The sequence below is a fragment of the Chaetura pelagica genome, unplaced genomic scaffold (assembly GCF_000747805.2).
Source record: "Chaetura pelagica isolate M959 unplaced genomic scaffold, ChaPel_1.0 scaffold655, whole genome shotgun sequence".
NCBI classification, from domain to species: domain Eukaryota; kingdom Metazoa; phylum Chordata; class Aves; order Apodiformes; family Apodidae; genus Chaetura; species Chaetura pelagica.
In genome coordinates this window covers 468,027-487,892 of record NW_009953225.1, presented here as the reverse complement: position 1 = coordinate 487,892, position 19,866 = coordinate 468,027, and the positions used below count along the sequence as shown (strand labels likewise).

The following is a 19,866-nucleotide window of genomic DNA, read 5'->3' as shown; positions in this document are numbered from 1 at the left end:
AGGAATGAAAATGTTGTGCAGTCTTAGTCTCTTGCCTAGCTATTTATGCTGTGTTGACTTCTTTGCGAAACTTCACTCTGGAGCATCCTCCAAAAATGTGGCACAAAGGCTGAGCTTTTGCTTTTCTGCACAGAATCCTTCCTTCCACCCATACTCTCTCAGCAAGGCATGGGAAGAACAGTCATTGCACGTCAGCAGAACATACACTTTTACATTTGTGAGGGAAATGGAGTGAGAGGGGCTGTACACAGGGCAAGAGCTAGACCTGGCTTCTCCTTCTGGGAAGACCTAAATGATGAAAGGGCATTGCAGTGATTTTCCAGGATGCTAGGCAAAATCACATAGAAACAGATTGCTTGTTATTTCTGTTATACAATCATAGGATCAATCTGTTACCTGATAAAATTCTATCTTCTGATAAAAATGGATGGTGACATTCATACCAACAGCCTGAATCAATACTGAGCTTATTCTGTACCCCTTGCTCTTATCATATTCGATTCAGCATCAATGACTGTGCCAGTGATTCACAATTATTCACTTACGTTTTTACTTGTCTGTGCCTTAGATTTTTAGGAAGAACTTGCCAGCTTGATGTAAACAATCTCCCTCTTACAATTTCTCTTGTGGTCTTGAGGACGTATTCTGGTGGTGATATTTGTACTGCCTCCTGCTTTACTCACTTTCAGAGCTTTTGGCTCAGTGAGACTTGTCTGTAGGGTAAGCTCATGCTCAGCATGACATGGGAAAGTCTCATGATTCTCCTTGATGTATCCTGTAAAACAGAATTATCTGTGGGAATGTCCTGGATCAACAGTGAGAACCACAATCTCTGTCTGTGTATGCATGTGTTACTGGTTTTTGTGTTCTGTTGTTGTCTATCTTTAAGGACAATAATCCCTGACTCCTTTCAGTCTGTCACCTCTAGTGAAAATGAGCTAAGGTCACAGAGGAGTCTGGATATTAGTGGTGATCCACCTATCTGCTAATGACCTGTTACTTTGGATTTCTGGAGCTGTTCCTAGCAGCTAAATGCTCTTGGGCTGGCAAAAGCAGAGTTCATTTTTGGGTGAAAGTGAGACTAAGGAACTTGGCAGAAAGCTGTCCCTCTATTCCATAACTGAGCTGGAGTGTGGCCTGTTCCAGAGGCTGTTTGCTACAGTGGTTTGTAAACTTGGACAGTTGTGAATAAAACATCAAGAAGCATATTGTGAATCAGTCTGGCCAGCTTATTTCATTGTGAATTGGCAGAATTTATGCTGGTCGTGCGTGCTGGTCCTCTCTGGAGGAATATCCTGGGAAGAGCTCACAGAGGGTGCCATACCACCAGATAGCAGGGAGACAAACCAGCACATGCCAGTAATATTGAGGTGTCCTTGAAGACTTGCCTAGAGGTGCTGCTTTCCCTTCAGTCTGTCAAGGGCTGGCTTGCCACCAGCTTCAGCTTGAGCTCAGTTCTGGGTATGTGCTTGTGAGGTGGTCCTTAATTAGCTGATGGGTTTTCCATTAGGCTTTGTGGGATGGGCAGTGCTAGTGGCAGTGTTATGTGAGCTACATTTGGTATCCGAGCTCTGTTTTTTGCAGATATCTGCTCCCACTTGGGGTGTCCCGCTGGCTTCTAGCAGAGCGTGGCTCCCTGTCCATCTGCCCACCTCGGGTGCCTTCCTTTCACCCAAGTGGCACTGGCTGGCTGTGGTTGGGTATCTTCCTCTGTTCTTTACTTCCTGAGAGACTGTGATTAAGGCAGCAAGCCAATCTGGAGCAATACCAGCATGAATGGAGTTGGGATCTGTCACACTGGGGTCAGAGCTGTACAGAAAACCCGCAGTTTAGGGCTTTGCTCATCACACCAGGGTCTGCCTGCTCCCTGGCCCTTTTCTGCCTGTTCAGAGGCTCTGCCTGAGTATTCTTATCTGGCAGTTGGTGCGTATGTGTGTTTGTGACAGAGTTGTTAATTACGTGATTGCATATTTATCTGCCTGCATGATCCTTGCCTCATCCAACATGGAGGACAGATGGCGCTGGGGGATTCATTTCGGCTCCGCAGTCAGAGAGGCTGTTGTTTGCAGGGTCACAAATGTACATTCTGCAGATGTTGAGGTAAATGAGGCAGGGGCTTAGAGGAGAAGACAGGATGATCTCATGTCTAAGCCAATCAACCAGTTGAGTGATGATCTGGAGCTCTGCCCCTGGGGTGCTGGACAAACAACTTGAGCCAGGCTTCTTTCCTGGGTCTAGCCCATTCCCTCTTTCCCACAGATAGGGCAGTGTCCTCAGCTTGGTCTCTTGTATCCTCTCAAAGAGTGTGGTAACTGACTGTTGGCTGACTCTGTAGCTCAGGGAAACGGTCTGCTTTCTGTTTTACGCCTTACAACTTGCAGTGATGGGGTTGCCTCCCTTTTCTTGATTGCCTTTGAAGTTTGCAGCATTCCCTCAAAACCTGATATGGCAGGGCTTGTTGACCAAGGTTCTTCAATGTCATAGTTTAAGCAGAACCCAGGGTAAAATAAACGTGAATGTAACAAACCAGCTGAACAGTATGTCTGTAAGCACAATATTGCTTCCCTCCCATCTGCCTGTTTACTGCTGAATTTAGCTGACAGTATTTAAATAAAAGTAAGTTTTTGCCATTATTCTAGCAGTAGGAGACATACTGGTGGATTTGTGTGTTAAGAGATCTTCCTGTAAGTGTGAAAAGCTCCTTGCTTTCTATGGTAAAGATGACTTACTTGTTCCTGTTCCCCTGGCATGGAACTGCCTTGAATGAAAACTGTGAACTTAATGTATGTTAAAGAGTTTCTTATTCAGGCTTTCCTAGATAAAAGCAAATAAAACCTGGATAATTTCTAGCCTGAAGCTATTGTTAGGGCTGACAGGATCAAAGAAGGGATTTAATAATGTTCTGGTGATCATAACAAATCAGAATGTTTCTGGAAGTGCCTGCATGTAATTGCTCAAGAGCAAAGGCTTGGAGAGTGACAGAAACCGTCACTGTGTAGAGCTTATTCTGCCCTTCCGAAATGGAGGATTAGGAATAATTTCCTTGAGAACAAACCCCATATGGTGCTTTTTTCTTATCACTCTGAAGCTTCTGCTGATGGTTCAGATCTGACTGTGGTCCAGCTGAGTCTGAGAATTGATCCTGCCTAGCAGTCTCCCATGGTTTTTTGGTGGTGCAGAGAGGAATAACCCTCTCTTGGTATATTTTGTTTTAACTGGGAACAGTTCTGAAGTTTAATCCTCTGGGTGGCCCCTGATTTCTGCAGAAATATGCACAGACTGTTCAGAGAACAGTGGCCTGTGGAAAACCTGTTTAAAACCTGCCAGCTGCAGTTTGCCCATCAAAGCCTTTGGTGAAGCTCTAGAGTGCTGGGGTGGCCCCGGAGGCTCTGCACAGCTTCAGCTGGAATTCCCTTCCCAAGTTTGCAGAGGGCACTGTTGCTGCTTGGCTGTCATTCATTCCCCGAGCAGCTACCAATTGAACTCTCTCGGGCTGTTACTGTGGATTAGATGCTGGAGTTTGTTTTCTGTTCTCTTGGAAGCAATTAGGTGCCACTGTGGGAATTTGCTGTTTGTGGACAAAGCTTTCCAGGTGAAGGTGGTATGAGAAGCTGTGGTAAAATCATAGAACCACAGAATGGTTTGAGTTGGAAGGGACCTTAAAGACCATCTAGTTCCAAACCCCTGCATGGACAGGGACACCTCCCACCAGACCAGGTTGCTCCAAGCCTCATCCAACCTGGCCTTGAACACTTCCAGGCATGGGGCAGCCACAGCTTCTCTGGGCCAGGGTCTCACTTGTCTCACACTAAGGGATTTCCTGCTAATGTCCAACCTAAATCTCCCCTCTTCCAGTTTGAAACCATCACCCCTTGTCCTTTCCCTGATGGAGCAGCCACAGCTTCTCTGGGCAACCTCTCACCACCCTCACAGAGAAGAATTTCTTCCTAAAATCTCACCTCAATCTCCCTTTGTCCAGTTTAAAACCATTAAACCCTTGTCCCATCTCTACACACCCTGGTGAAAAGTCCCTCCCCAGCTTTCCTAGAGGCCCTTCAGGCACTGGAAGGTGCTCTAAGGTCTCACTGGAGCCTTCTCTTCTCCAGGTTGATCACCCCAACTCCCTCAGTCTGTCCTCACAGGAGAGCTGCTCCAGCTCTCGGATCATCTTCGTGGCCTCCTCTGGCCTTTCTCTAGGAGCTCCATGTCCCCCTTCTGTTCGGGGCTCCAGAATTGGACACAGCACACTGGGTGGGGTCTCACGAGTGCAGATAGAGGGGCAGAATCCCCTCCCTGGCCCTGCTGGCCACACTTCTTTTGATGCAGCCCAGGACACAGTTGGTTTCTGGGCTCCAGCACATGCTGCCAGCTCATGTTGAGCTTCTCATTCACCGTCACCCTGAAGTCCTTTTCCTCTGGATTGTTTTCAACCCATTTTCTCCCGAGCTTGTATTTGTGCTTGGGATTGCCCCAGCTCAGCTGCAGGACCTTGTACTTGGCCTTGTTGAAATTCATGCAGTCTGCATGAGCCCACCTCTCCAGCCTGTCAGGGTCCCTCTGTATGACATCCCTTCCCTCCAGCATGTCAACCTCACCACACACTTTGGTGTCATCAGCCAGCTCCCTGAGGGTGCACTCAGTGCCACTGTCCATGTTGCTGACAGTGATGTTGAACAGCACTGCTCCCAGTACTGACCCTTGGGGAAAAGCAGTTGTCACAGGGCTCCATCTGGACATTGAGCTGCTGACCACCACTCTTTGAGGGCTGATGACAATAGCTAAACGTGGTCTGCAGCAAGTTGTTGACTGTTGTGCTTGTGCTCTCCAACTGGCTTTTCAGTTCTAAAGTTCATGTCCCTTGGTGTGAAGATACAAAGAGGAACTTCATCCCTTTCCTGACCATGTGAGCATCTCAATATAGACGCAAAGCATGGGAACCGAGAATATGTCAAAACAGTAAAGAAGCTATTAACTATACACTGATTCCATTGCTTTTTTAAACTAGGATTGTAATGCATGGGAGCATATATGTATACAGCTGCTCTGTGTTTTTGTTTATCTGTAGAACTGTTAGAAGCGCTTGGATGAGTGGAATTCCAGATATTTGGTCCGTGATCTTAGCCTGAGGCAGAGGAAATAATAAGAAGAAATTTCTGTGGTTCAGGTAAGTGAATATCTATACCTCCATAGCTTATGTGACATTAAGTTCTTGGTAAACAAATGAATTCTGGGAACCCTCTTTAAGTGGAAGAACTAATTTGCTCTGGTATGTTTTTAAAGGAACATAGGAATGTTAATTATATTCTTTTCTTTATTTAATAGTTAAAGGATCTGACATACTGAATTCTGCTTTGAAAACCAGGGAAGCTTCTTCTGTGCAGAACTGACCCACATCTGAGAATTGTCTTGAATAAAAATTGAAGCAAAATGTCTGTCATCGACCCTTATCAGCACATTGTGGTAAGGAGCTTTGAATCTTCTACCTATGCCCTTGTGTGCAATATGTACGTTCTAGTGTCATGTATCCTCTCACAAGTTGCTGTAAATAGGCACACAGCATGGGAGGTGTCCTTAATTCCTTGGAGAAACACCTAAACTTGGTTAGTGCAGGGCTCTCCAGAAACTTACTCGAATGAAATCAGAAAGACGTAAGTTAGCTTTTCAGAGCATGTCATGTCTTTGGCTGTGGGTGCTCTGATGTCAGTCAAAATGGAAACTGAACTCCTTGCAGCCTCGTGGCACATGTCACAGGGTGTCCTGCTAAAGAACTTGCCTGTTTGCTGACTATTTCATACAAGCTTTTCCACACGCTGATGGTCAAACTGAGCTGTAGCCTACAAAAATAACATCAAGTATCTAACTTCCTCCCTTACCATTCACCTTTTTTTTTGGTACCATTCTAGTTACCAAATAACTCTTCCTTCTTTTCCTCAGTGTGGATAAAGTTGACAATTTTGGATATTTAGATGTTAAAGTGCTGTGTATCAGCACTGTTGATTCAGAGAGAATCTTCAGAGCACAGCCTGCAGGCTCCAGGTATCAGTGATCTGTGCTGCCAACAGCTCCTGCCTTCCTGTGATGTTCCTGCTGCATCTCTTTAGTCAGTCAGCAAAGGCTTGTTATTGCAGCCAGCCAGCTAATCTCCCTGAACTGGCAGCCAAACACTTTTGTGCCAAGGAGGACCTCTCTGCTCTCCAGCTGGCCCAAGGGAGGGCACAACCATGGAAGCACAACACTTCTAAGTGGAGAAGCAGGAGAAGTGGGAGCAGAGCTGCCCTTGGTATCACAAGCTCATGGGGTGGCTCAGCAGCTTGTTGAATGCTGGCTTTTGGCTGTAGTGCTCACATGTATCTTTACTTGAGTGACTTTCCAAAGTAAACACTGAAATTGCAATTCCTGCTCAGGCTGAACTCCTGAAACAAGCTGGGCATGTTCATATCAAGGGCTTTGTAACACTCCCAGGATCTCACAGCAGGAAAAGTGATATGTACTCAGAGATAGTTACCATATACTTGTCGTAATGTTGAACTTCTACTTGTCTAAAAATACAGCCTGTGCTTCCTTGAAATGATCTCTTATCACTTCTGTGGTTTCTGCCCCACGCAGTCACATCCTTTACACGAGCTTGCAGCCAGCAGATGTCAAACTTGGGTTTTACTCACGCTGTAGTTCTGAGCACTCTGCTGTAAGGACAACGTGCAGGTTGATGTCTGTGTTTAACAGTGTCAAATACACTGACTTCCTCGTCTCTGCATCGGTGCCCTCTCCTGGATGGAATGCTTGATCTGATCTGTCTCTTTATGAAAGAGGTCTCCGAGGCACTCAGTTGTGTTTCACTGAATCATTCACATAACAGAGCTTTTTTCATAGCCATATATACACCATAGCAAACAAAATGAGTCTTAAAAATATATGTGGTCACAGGCTGCTGGCAGTGCTCAGCTGCTGCTGTAGGCACGTTGCTGCTGCAGGAAGAGCACTTAATGCAAGAGCTGATCCTATAATTGCTTGAAAAGTGAATGGAAATCTTGGAAGTTTCTTAATTAAAAAAATGAAACTGTGTGGAAACTTCTGCAGTTTAGAGCAGTCAAGGGCAGCAGGCTTCTATCAGTGCAAAAATATTGAATTTTTAGTGACATTTGACATTAAAAGACTACAAAGAATTCTGCATTGTCCAGAAGTCCTTCTGTTAACTATTATGTGTTTTCCAATTTCTTTATTTTTCTTTTTTCTCATTTTATGGGAGAGTCTGAGGAATACAGTCAGGCATTCACAGAGTTACTGCAGGTACAGACAGTGCCTGACTGTACTAAAAATGCTTTCAGTTTGAGAGAGTAAAGAGTTAAGATGCGTAATGCACCTTCAGTTACCCTGATATGGGGAACAAATATTGTAACGATGGGAAAAATCACTTCAAGATAAATCTGTGTGTATGCACAAATGTTTGTCTTCATTTGTAATAACCTACGAGAGGAGAGCATAGACTTCAGGAAAGCTGTTATTTAAGAAAGCAGGCAAACATTTTCATTTGTCCAGCCCTGTTGTCGGCTGAAGTGTCCTTACTATTAAGGAAGTAAAAGGAATAAATCCTTATTACACAATCTCTCTATACCAGAGCTTCCTGATGGGTGTTTCCTGTGCAGGTGTATCTCCTGATTGAGTTACATTTTATGACTCAGCATTTTGGAATATATAAAGTTAGACTTTCAAGCCCTGGCTTTCTCATGAAGTGTGGAAAGTTGGTAGATAGAATCTGGTTGTGTTACAGGAAGTTTTGGCATCTCGTGCTGGTTCCCAGTCCCATAGTGGGAAGGTAAATATTGATACAAATGCAGTGATGTGGAAAAGAGGAAATTAGATAGTTAGGGAAATTGTCCTGTGAGGGGAAAAAAGTGGGAGAGGACCAAAGGAGGCAGGAGGAGAAGCTGGAAGAGATGGAGAGCTGTGGTATGTGAACAGGAGGTATTGTACCATGGTTGTGCAGGATATGTGGAAAAGATGGAGCTGGCAAAGAGTGAATACTGTCCACAGGAGGTGCCATAATTCAGAAGAGTCATGTTCAAAGAAGAATATTTTCCTCCTTTTCTAGATTTCTGGAGAAAGAGGAAATTACATGAAAGCCATATGTACAGCTAGGTCACTTTGGATGATAGGATTGAGGGGTTTGAGTTACTGGTGAGCTTCTGAAATCTGTAACCTGCCTCACATTTTTGAAAGTATGCAGGTGTTGCCCCATTCAGTGTTGCAACTTCCAAGGGAAGGTTATATCATGGTCTGTTTTTCAGAAGCTGGCAATGTACAGATCTTTATCAAGACTTCAGGTGAACGTAGGTCACTTCAGAAAATGCAGCTTAGTCATCTAAATTAGCAAGGGTTGGATTCATAAAGGTATTTAGAGTCAATACATTTATTGAGGTATTTTCTGGGGGCATCTCACTTGTTTAGAACTCGGTCTTTCCAAAACTAACCAAAAAATGCTTTGGAAAGTTGTGCTGAGTGTTAGTATGGCCATTTAGCCTCCTTAATACCTTTAGAAACTGGATCCTAATTGGAAATCTGCCTTCATCTCCAATTGCTCTTAAGTTACATGAAAAAAGTTTACTTTGGGGTACGAAATTATTTAGACTTTTAAGCTTCCTGTTATCTCTGTGTATTTTAATTTATTTTTTTACTTAGAGTGAGATTGTTTGTTTTAGTACCATTCTGTTGCAGATTTCTTTCAAGCATGTGATTATGGCCAAGTATTAATAACTGTAATTATAAAAGCATTGGTGTGTTGTTTTGAGTGAGGAATCGGGAAAGAAGAGAATGTTCTTCTGTTTGCCAGACTTCGCCTTCATTTCATAAGGTACCAGATCTGAAACCAGGCTTAACTTCCTTGGCAGAACAGTAGCTGGAAGGAGGGGGTTTGCTGTTGAAAGCAATAAAAAGCAGTATTAGCAACCCAGTTACTGCCTTACAACAGAGAGTGATGCTGATCTCTGTACTGCTGACATGAGAACATGCCAACAAGAGGTGGTTTGCCCTTGTTTTGATGGCAAGCATTTTATTGAGGTGTGTGTGCTTCATGCATGGGGCTAGGAGATGCCAGAAAATAACTTGACAGCAGTGCTGAGTGGCACTGAACATCTTGCAGTATCCCTGTTTTGTGGCCAGGATTCTGGGGCACCGGAATTGCATGTTCCAGCTGAGAACTCACTCCAGCACGCCCATGTCTTGTACTTTTAACTTAATTATGTCTCCATCCTCCTCTTTGTTGCTAAATGTTCGCTCATCTCTGATTCGTGGTCTCTGGTGAGAACAGGCTCTTTCTTAACAGCTGAGAATAAGGAGGAGGGTGGTGTGTTTGCACTTTGCGCTGTTTCCCTTAATTATAAGGTTCTATCTGATGAAGGAATGACACCAGTCAGTGAGTGAGCTCAGGGGCTGGCACTGCCTGGTGAAACCCACACTTCAGCCATCCAGTGTGTGTGCGAAGGTGGCACACGCTGGTGAAGCTGTTGTGAACTCTTTCAAGAAGCAAGGTGGAAACAGGGGGCAGTGAGGTGGTGGTTTTCTGCAGATTCACAGCTTGTGAGCGTTCTTGAGCCAGGGTGAAGGACAGAGCTGGGCGTTCACAGTGGTACCAGCTAGTCCCAGGTACCTGCTAAAGTCCCTGTTTGCCCTGCACTGGTGGAAAACCCCGGGTGTTTTCTGCCATCTGGCAGAGGCAGAAGTTTGTTCAGAGAGAAGTCCAATCCCCCTTCCCCTTCATCCATCCGCTCTTGGAAGCTGCGATGCAGGAAGTGATGGATGTTACAGTTGCCATGGCTCTGTCTCCCTCAGCACACAGCAGGCTGTTAGAGATTTTGCTGCTGAACAACTTGGGGTTCCCCCATGTCAGCCCTTCCTGTTGGGATTGACACCTTGGAGATGAGGTAACAGTCCTGGCTGGGAGAATCAACTGAAGTCTGGGTTCCATTTTTACTGGTGAGCCATTTGCTGTGCAAGGAAGGTTTGAGTGCTCCACTGATGAGGTGCAGTTTACCTTGCCATGGTTTCCCCCTGCCTGCTTGCTTCTTCTGTGAACCAGACAACTCCTACAGCTTACAGGGGAACAATTACAGGGCTGAAATGTCCTGCTGGGCAGACGATCATGAAAGAAGCCTCCAGCAGTGGTCACAACATGTGGGTGATCACAGACCCCAAGAAGATGCAGCAAGTCAGTGGCTGGGTCAGCTGGTGTCTGCAGTGAAGTCATACCTTTGGTGGCCCAGTGAGTGTTTCTCCTGGGTGCTTTGCCATGCTGAGGGGGCTGTGCCTTTGCAGACCTTGGGACTCCAGACTGGTGGGTGAGTTTGTTGGCATCACTTGCAGGGTTTTATAATGCATCCTGACTCAACTCTTTCTTAAGCATTCACCAGCCACTTCTGCTGTTTTTTGTTTTTTTGTTGTTTTTGTTTGTTTGTTTGTTTTTTAATATTTTTTTTTTGAGAACATTTTATATAACCTGTAAGAAACTGTCTAACTTTTTTGTTTATTTGTAGTGGAGGGATCCAGTTTGGTTCTGTTCTCTGGGTGTGTGCTGTAGGTGTGAAATGAGGCTTGGCTGAAGCCGTCAGTTCTGAAGTAGTTAAGAGAACCACCTGAAGGCCCTTAGAAGGCCCAGCAGTTGAAGCAGCAGTAGCTGGACTGCAGGCATGTGCCACTGTTGAAAAACTAAGCCACGTGTGGATTGAAGGGTTTTGGTGGCTTATCTGTTTGTTCCTTTAAAAAAGAGTTTTTTTTAAAGAAGGAAGTATTCAGATGAAAACATTGTGAGAAAGCACCAGGCACAGCCTGAATAAGCATGTCCCATGTCAAAGGTATTGTCTGTCATTTTAAATTAATGTCAATGGATTTCCTGATCCTGGTACTCCCCCCTTTTCCTTCTGATTGCAGTATGTTGTAAAACTTTTACTGTTTGGCTGGTTGTTTTGGTCCTAGTGACTGATAGGCAGTGTTTATTCCAGTGTATTTCCCAAGGTAAATGGGGGTGAGGAAAAGGTGGCAAGAGTTTCCATTTAGAAGTGGAAACTTGAGGTGGGGCTGTGTCACAGTGTGTGGTAGGTGACAGTCTGAGGTCCCACATGGGCTTTGCTTTAGGTACAGCAGCTGGAGCTGCAGGAGCCTGTTGGAGCTTGGACCTGCTGCCCGTTGCAGAGCTGAGATGTGGGGTGTTCCCTCCTGCTGCCCACACCACTGGTGAGTCAGTGTCTAGGCACTGTGGGCAGCCAGACGGCTGGAGTGTCCTAAGCCTGGCTTGGAGATAGTCCTGTGGATGGAAGTGCTGAGAGGCAAAAGTGTGAGGCTCTGACACCTAAAACTGAGCAACAAGCTTGTGCTGTGTCCCTGGCAGGGCCCATATTGCTGCCTTGCAGTGTGCAGGGGTGGTAGGTTGGTTATATTATTGGCTATGTAGAGAACGTAAAAATAGAAGTGAGTTACACACCTCTTTTCATGAAGGTTTTTACTTGTCTTTGCTAATTTCAGGGCTTTTCCTACTTCCCTCTTTGGTACAGGCCAGACCTGCCCTGAGAAAGGCAGCTCCTGCTGTGTGCTTGAGCTTGGCAGGCAGTGGGGAGCACCAGAAACTGCATGAAGCTTGGTGGCTGTTGTAACAGCTGGCTTGTCACCTTCCCTCTGCTGTCCTAGGTACCCTTGCACTTTGAATGTGGATCAGCACTGAAAGGATATATATTCCATGCCTTCCTAACTCACTCCCTGGCATGTGGTTTGCATGTATGTGGTCCAAAATGTGTACTTTGAAATAATGGCACTCATTCTTTTAACTGGGAGAAGGGACTCACACTGTAAAATTAGCCCCTTTTTGATTTTTTTCTTTCTTACTGCAGCAAGCTGTCCCTGACTGACTAAATGCCTTCAAGCAGGTTCTGTGGAGAAGGAGGAGTGTTGTTCACTGAGATTAGTAGGTGTGGCTGCAGGAAAATCAGGCAACCCTGCTTTAAGGTCTGACCTTTCTGTAAAGCTACAGGGCGCAGTTCAGCTTTAAGATGCTCTATCCAGTATGAGTTTCACTTACATTTTGCCCGGGTGATTTCTCTCTCTGTTTGTTTTTTGTTTTCGGCAAAATGAGACCTGTTTTGATAGGTGGTTTTCAGTTCTGGAGCTTAATCGTCTCTAACTCTCTGACTTTCAGGTGGAGCACCAGTACTCACACGTATTCACTGTGACAGTAAGGAAAGCCACAAATGTGACCAAAGGAGCCCTTGGTGACATGCGTGAGTATTTCTTTCTCCTTTGCCTCTTTCTTCTAGGAGACTGTTGCCGTAGGCAGGGGGAGATGACACACAGAGTTTGTCATGCCTTAAATAGTGGGCTGGTGGTTTTGGGGTTCGTTTTTTCTTGTCTTGCTTGTTAAAGCTAGGGCAGTGTACCCATAGCATTGCTCACTCACTCAGAAAGCAGATTTGCTGCTCCTTCTTTCCATTGATCCAGAAAAGCTGGGTGAGTTGTAAACAATTTGCCTACAAGCAACACCTACACTGAGCTTTTTAGCTCGGTTGGAAGGGCTGCTCTGAGAGTAGTGAAACTGGCAATTTCTGTCTCTGTCTCTTCAAAAGGCTGTGGTTTGGTGGTGGGAACACATAAAAAGAAAGAAGCCCAGAGCTCTGCTGAGTCAAGGCAGTCAGAAGAAAAGAAAAAACTAACAATCCAAAGCAGATAAGCAGCTCTGCTGGTGAAGAGCTGTATAAGACATCAATGCTTCTTCCCTTTTCTGTTGAGCCTCTGGTCTTGGCAGCTGAACAGGAAACCAGCAGGAAGAGTGAGCCATGAAAACTCTTGTCTGCCCTTAAGGAGGGAAGAGGGAGAAATAATGTATTGGCTGAATCTGTAAAAAGAACATTCCCACTTCCTTGGTGATGACTGTTCTGCTGCCAGGCCATCTCTCCAACTCCATGGCACTGGGTGGCCTGAGAGCATGGGCTGGGGGGACATGTAGGGTCCCTTGCTCCTGTTCTCTGGTCAAGCTTTTGAATGGGTTGTTGTTTCTCTCCCAGCGTGGCCCTGGAAATGGGTTTCAGGTGCAAGTAAAGCAGCTGCTGCTCTAGCACACAGCTTTGCTTAACAGTTTTTTTATAATTAGTGTCACCTGTTACTAAACTGGAGGTGTAGGTGGAAGGGACAGTTGGGAGGGGAAGGTTGAAGACCACTAAGTATGAGGGGAGAGAGGGGAGCTCAGGAGAAGAAGGAACTGGGAATCTTAACACTACCATGAAGTGAAGGAAAGGAGCACATGGAGAAGATGGAGTGGGGTGTTAGCCTGGTGCCCTCTGAGAGGGTCTTTAGGTAAGGAGACCCTAGGAATAGTGCTGTAAGGAGCAGAAGGGGCCTGCAGGTTTGCAGGGGTAAGAGGTTGGGTAGGTTAAATGCAAAGATGTAGGTTCTCAGGCATGAGACAGTGTGGGAAACATGGGGAGGAGGAAAGGGGGCTGAAATGGGGACCCTATTCTATGATATTAAAGGGAGTGTGGTAAAGGGTGAAGAAAGCCAGAAGACTATGGTGTGCTTTTTTGGGGATTTTTCCTTCAGGGCAGGTATGGTCCTGTATTGTAAATTCCAAATCCCCATCAATATAATTGTTTTTTTTTCCAGACAAAACACTTATCTTACTGAGTCATCAAAACCAAAAAGTTCTTTGGGAAGAACTTTTTATTTTGATAAAACCTGACTAAAATTATGCTCAAGGGCCTCTGAAACCTGCTTGGTTTCCTGTCTGAAGCAGCTACAAGTGCTCTGTAGCCTGAGGCACCTGCACTCTGGAGTATCTCAAAGTGAGCTTCCAAGGTTCCAGGGGATTGTTCTTGGAGAACTGGCAAACCCCCAAAGTGAAAACATTGAAAGTGAATTGCTCCTGTTTTCATCTTGGGCTGGAAGCTGTTTGATTGAATCAGTATTCCCCTGCAATACTTCAGAAAGATTCATTGAGCTGTGAGCAGTGGAGGGCCTTCAAGTGATCATGCCAGTCAATATGTATAACATTTTTCATCTGATTTCCCAAACTGTAACTGATGCCTTGGTTGGGGTGGGGACTGGAGTGTTGCTCTCCCACTACCAAGCTGTTTACTCCTCAGGTGGGTTTCTCCAAATTTGTTCTGTTGTTGTTGCTCTGCTTGGTGTAGACAGTGACTGCTGTGTGGGCAAGGGAGGTCATTTTGAGTGGTGGTGGTGATGGAGGTCCTTAGGAACCTAAGAGATGTGTTATGAAGTTTTGCTTTGCTTCTTTTTTTCCCTGTCAGTCTTTGGAAGACTTTCTGGAATAGCTGGGAAAGGTCTGAGTAAATGTGTTTCTTAAATATATGCAAGTGCTTATAGTTCTGATGTTTGTGTGCTGTTTTTCATCTTATGGATGGGAGGTCTGCCTCTGCTCAGGGAGTCTTGGATTGGAAGGTCTAGTGTTTCTGGTGCCCCAGCTCTCTGGGTGAGCATGGAGGGCCTGACCTGTCTGGCACAGTTTCCCACCCCTTTGTCTCCTCAAGCCCAGCCTGGGGAGATGTGCAGTGTTTTGAGCAAGCTATTACAGATTTCTCCAGCTCCTCAGTACTGGAGAGCACAAGTTGTGTCATCCTTGAAAGCAGGTAAGAGATGTCCACTGTAACTTCCCCAGGCCATGTGTTGCCTCCAGTGAAGAGCTGACACACAGCACTGCTGACTCAAGGCATATTTTTAGCACCCTGGCTGATCTGGGTGGCTGGAGCACCAGAGGAATCTGGAGCTAGGATAGCTTCCAGTCCTCTGGTTTTATTTGATTTGGCTGGGATTTCCCTTTGTGTCTGTGAGCTTTAACATTTTTGTAGAGTGATCTGACAAAGACAAGCAATCACATCTGACTGGGGGTCACACCAGGATCTGAGCAGCTGAGCTTCAGGAGCTTGTTTTGTTTGTCACTGATAAAGCACCCAAAAATAAATGAAAATGGCAATAATTGCATCACAGACATTTCCCATGCAAGTGCTTTCCTTAGGGGAAGGAGGTCAGTCAGCTTACATCAGTTTGTCACTCTGTGGGTGTGGGAGGGAGATGTTCAAGGAGAATTACTGTCAGAATGCCTGACCCAGGATGCTGGGGGGAGAAAAGAAAGAGTTTAGAGAGAAGCCTCCCTCTTTCCCATGAGTTCATTCAAGTCCCTTCCCATTTCAGGTACCTGACCATTTACTGTGGCCTTCCTACTTGCTTTACTGATTTCACTAGCTGTTACGTTGTGGTGTCCCTTTCCAGGTGTCTCACACACCAGGTTCTGTCCTATCAACACCCAGTCAGTGCAGATCTGTCTTCATCAAAGGTTTAACTCTAGTGATTGCTGCTCTAATAGGTGGGCTTCATTCTTCTGAATCAGTCTTCTGAGAGGCTGGGCCATTTATGAGCTGAGCCACCACAGCTCATGTGGGGTGGGTTGACCTTGGCTGGCTGCCAGGGTCCCACAGGGCTTGCACCATCCCTCCTTCTCCATCAGCAGGAGAGAGGGGAGAAAAATAGGGTGAAAAGGTCGAGATGAGGACAGGGAGATCAATTACCTATTCCTGCTATAGGCGAAACAGACTCAGTGTAAGGAATTACTTTAATTTATTGCCAGTTAATTTGAACTGAGTGGGATAGTAAGAAATAAAACTGAAACCACCTCCACCTCCCTTCTCCCCTGGCTCAACTTCACTCCTGAAACTTCTACATCCCTCCAAACCATGCAGGGGGATGGGGAATTGAGGTTGCAGTCTGTTCATAATATGTTCTCTCTGCTGCTCCTTATTCCTCATGCTTTTCTCTGGCTCCAGCATGTGGTCCTTCCCACAGCAAAAAGTCCCTCATCACCTTCTCCAACATGGGTCCTTCCCATGGCCTGCAGTCCTTCAAGAACTGCTCCAGCATCGGTCCTTTTCATGGGGTACAGTCCTTCAAGAACATGTTGTTTCAGTGTGGGTCTTCCACAGGCCACAGTTACTGCCAAAAAATCTGCTCTTGTATGGGCTCCACATGGGCTGCAGGTTCCTTCAGGGCAGATCTAGCTGCTCCAACATGGGGTCTTCCACAGGCTGCAGTGTGGAGCTCTGCTCCACCATGGTCCTCCATGGGTTGCAGGGGGACAACCTATATCATGATGAAGGAATCTCTGCTCCCTGCCTGGAGTACCTCATTCACCTCCTTCACTGATGTGGTGTCTACAGAGTAGTATCTCTTCCATTTTTACTTCCTTTCTCCCAGCAACTGCAAGATGTTTTTGCCCCTTAAACACATTATGACAGAGGTGCCACCAGGGTCACCAATGGGCTCAACCTTGTCCAGCAGCTTGGATCCACCTAGGACAGGCTGATATGGGGGCAGCTTCTGGTATCTCCTCACAGAAGCCTCCTCTGCAGCCCCCCTACCCACCCTGCTGCTCAAAACCTGCCAGATAAACCCAATATAAGATGGAATATCTCAAAATCTGCTTGCTTTTGGTGAGGAATTAATTACCTTAATTGCTTAGTTTTCTGCTGGTCCTAGGGATCAAGAGACATTGTCAAATTACTTCTTTGCCTGGAGCTTTTGGAAAAAGCCTTGCCTTCCAGTCCAGGGAGTGTTCATAGAGTAGATGTTGCCTTTTGGATCGAGTCCAGATACTGCACTACACTGCAGAGCCTCTCCTTACTACCATAACAAGACCAGAATCCCAAACTGCAGCATTCTGGAAGAGAAATGCTTGCAAACTGTGGTTCTTCTTGCCATAGGATCTGTCCCTTTCTGGGTTTTCAGGGGGCCTGGTGGAAAACTGGGCCATAAGAAGCATTTTTAAATTGTCTTCCATCTTTAATGATCTACTTTACATACACTGGCTTTCAAGGTGGTTGGTATCATCCACAAAGGAAACAAGTTGACTCTGCTTCATGATCTCTAATCTTGCTTAATCCTATTTTGGATCTGCAGCTTTTACTTCCTTCATCTACTTTGGGTGTTACAATATTGAACAGTGACGTTCTGGGCATTTCAAGGGAAAAGTCTTTTCCTAGAACCATTTAAAGTTTGGATACCTGGTGGCACTAGTACTCAGTTTCTACCCCAAGTTTCTGTCCACCCAGTTGGAATTAAGGATGTGACTTGTTTCTCTGAGCAGCCCAAGAGCAGCTGAAAGGGCAAGACTGGAGTTGTTCTCTAAGCCCTGCTTGGCTCAGAGCAGTGCCACAGCAACTCTTGCAGCTGATGGAGCTGCAGGAGACTTGATGTAACTGTTGGAGTGTCATCAGATAACGCTCTGCCTGGAAGGCCCTGAAGCAGGATCTGAGTTTTGCAAGGAGCTTCAAGAGGAAAACAAACCAAACTCCTCCCCGTTTCCAACCTAACAACTTGGAAAAAGTAGATCAGAGTTGGCCAATCTTCCACGTCCTCCAAGCTGTGTGCATGGATCTTCGTGTGGCTGGGAGCTGCAAGATGCACCAAACACCTCAGAGCAATGCAGAGAAGTGCTGGAGGCATCTTGGTGGAAGGACGTAGAAATAGTCCCATTTGGACCTATGCTGCTCCATCCTTGCCTTGTGGTTCCTGAGGCAGGGACTGTTTCTGTAAAATGCTGATGAAAGCCTAGTGTCCTCCTAGAGGAGGGCTCTCCTGTTGCTCCGATACTCTCTGCTTTTATTCCACTTGTCCTCTGTAATAACTTCACTTCTTCCTGCTTTCTTTTTTCCCTCTTATCCTCCTTCCCAGGGAGGGCCTTAAAGTTTTGTTAGTGTTGGGCTAATGCCTGATCCTAAGGGAGAAGAACCAGGAAGAGCAGTCAGATACAAAGGAAAAGTATGACCAAGGTAGCAGGTCGTACTTCCCTCTGATCCTCTCCCACCACTCAGCTACCTTCGGGAAGGATCTCCCTCAGCTGGATCATCTTCTGATGTCATCAGTAGCCCCCATTGAGTTTCTCTTGCATAAACTTTAACTGGTTTTCCTTGAATCCACGTAGGTCTTCTCATCCAGGGCTCCTCTGATAAGGAGTTCTGCATGTTGCTATCTCCTGCAAGGTGAGGGCTTTTAATTTGTTTAGAAAATGTTTGTTTTTTAAAATGTGATTTGAAGTGTCCTCTGTTTACTGTCTCAGACTTTGCAGGATGGTGGCCAAACATCAGTTCTTACAAAGAAGTTGAGGTGTTAATTGATGTGTTTCTGGCTGAAGGTGTTCTGGGACTAGGATGCAGCCAGCCTGAGCCCCTGCTGAGCTACGATTCTGCCCAGTTAGGACAGCTCCAGGTTTTTAAAATGTTCCTGACAAGTGTTTGATTTACAAAGTCAAGGGAAGAATGCTCTTCCCACTCGGAGGCCTGGAGGCTTTACCTCAGCAGTGCAGTAAAGCAAGCCCTTGGGCTGCTGGTGGAGAACCAAAACCTCCTGGTACCAAACACAGCTCCAGTGTCAGCTTGTTCTGTGGCTTTGGAAAAAACTCCTGCCAATTTATATTTGCATTCGCAGGCTTTATGCCAGGCTTGGAATAATCTATACTCCATCAGCTAACATCAATTTGGAATAAAAGTCATATTGTGGGTTTTGAGTAACTTACCAGGAATGTGATGATGTGCCTCAACCTCCTCCAGCCCAGATCCACGCTGCTCAGACCTGGCATCCCCATGGAGCCTCAGTCACAGCCCAGCTGGGCAGCTGTGCTGCCTCTGCTGCTGCTGTCCAGGGTGGAGGGGTGGGACATTATACAAGGTTAACACTGGAAAGCTTGGCAGAAATAGGCATTGACATTAATTTCAAAAAAACCCTTAGATTCTGGCACCCCACTAGAAAAGTGGATTTTTCTCTGGGCTATTGCAAGCTGATGTTTTGGTCGCTGCTGCTGTCTGTCTGCGAAGGGAACAGTACAGGTACCTAGAGAAGTCAGTGTTCTTTAGGTCTTGGCACTTCTGCAGATCTAGTTTGAACCTATGAAGGGTTCAGCTAACTTAGTTTTGGGTTTTTGTTGGTTTGGATTTTTTTTTCCTTTCAAGGCAGGATCAGGGAAACCATTAGTGGTGTCCCACCCCAGTCAACTGGGTGGTAGTACAGTGTCTGTGCTGGGAGTTCAATTCCTTCCTTTCCTCAAGTAACACCAGAGATGAAAAGCACATGCAGTAAATTCACTAATAATCTCTTAGAAACGTGTTGCCCAATTCCTGGATTTCTCATAGCATAGCTGTTGCTTTGGAAGCTGTCCAACTTGTAGTCACCTTCTGCTCATGAAATCTTGTACTGCATCATCCCCTTGCCTAAATCCCTCTGGAAGATGAAGGCCAAAAGCTCTGGCATTCCCCAGTGTACCTGAAAGGCAGCAAAAAACCTGGGACCCCTTGCTGGAAACCTCTGTGTGTTCTCCTTGGTATTTTAGGTTCTCTGTGACCTTCTCCAGACTCCTAATAGTACTCCTGTATTACGGCTAGACTATGGATTTGTCTGCTTGGAGTCTCCCAGAAGTATTTGCTCCGTAGGAGTGGGAGGTCTAAATTCATGGCAGCTGCAGCTGTGCTCCTCTGTGAAAATGGAAATTCAGAGCAAATGAAAAAATAGAGAACAAAAGTGGGGCCCTGTTGCTCTAAGCTGCTGTGGTGCTTGGTGTTGAGAGGAGGGCTCCTGGTGGTGTGGCTGTGGTAGCTTTTAGTGCACAGATTATCTCAGAGGGGGAGGAGATGCTTTTCTGGGGGGACCTCGGGGCTCTGCCTTTTCTCCATTCCTCCTTGATGCTGAATTAATGTATCAACTACTGGTGCCTGTTTTCCCCAGAACACAGGCGGCATCTTTTTTGAGACCCTTGTGTTAGTTTGTCCTTTTACTAGCATGCAGCAAAGCAAGGGTGAGCCACAACTCTTAATGCATTTGTTAACATGCTGTTTG

General features: G+C 45.8%; 1 protein-coding gene across 1 annotated transcript in view; it reads left to right on the top strand.

The window, feature by feature from the left end:
• The first annotated feature begins 5,112 nt into the window (after positions 1–5,112).
• The window catches only part of PLA2G4A (phospholipase A2, group IVA (cytosolic, calcium-dependent)), a 55,560-nt gene continuing 40,806 nt past the window's right edge, over positions 5,113–19,866 (top strand). The window contains exons 1-3 of the mRNA XM_009997842.1: positions 5,113–5,164; positions 5,323–5,460; positions 12,179–12,260. Of these exons, the coding sequence (XP_009996144.1) occupies positions 5,428–5,460; positions 12,179–12,260 (115 nt within the window). The 5' untranslated portion in view covers positions 5,113–5,164; positions 5,323–5,427. The remainder of the gene's footprint in view (positions 5,165–5,322; positions 5,461–12,178; positions 12,261–19,866) is intronic.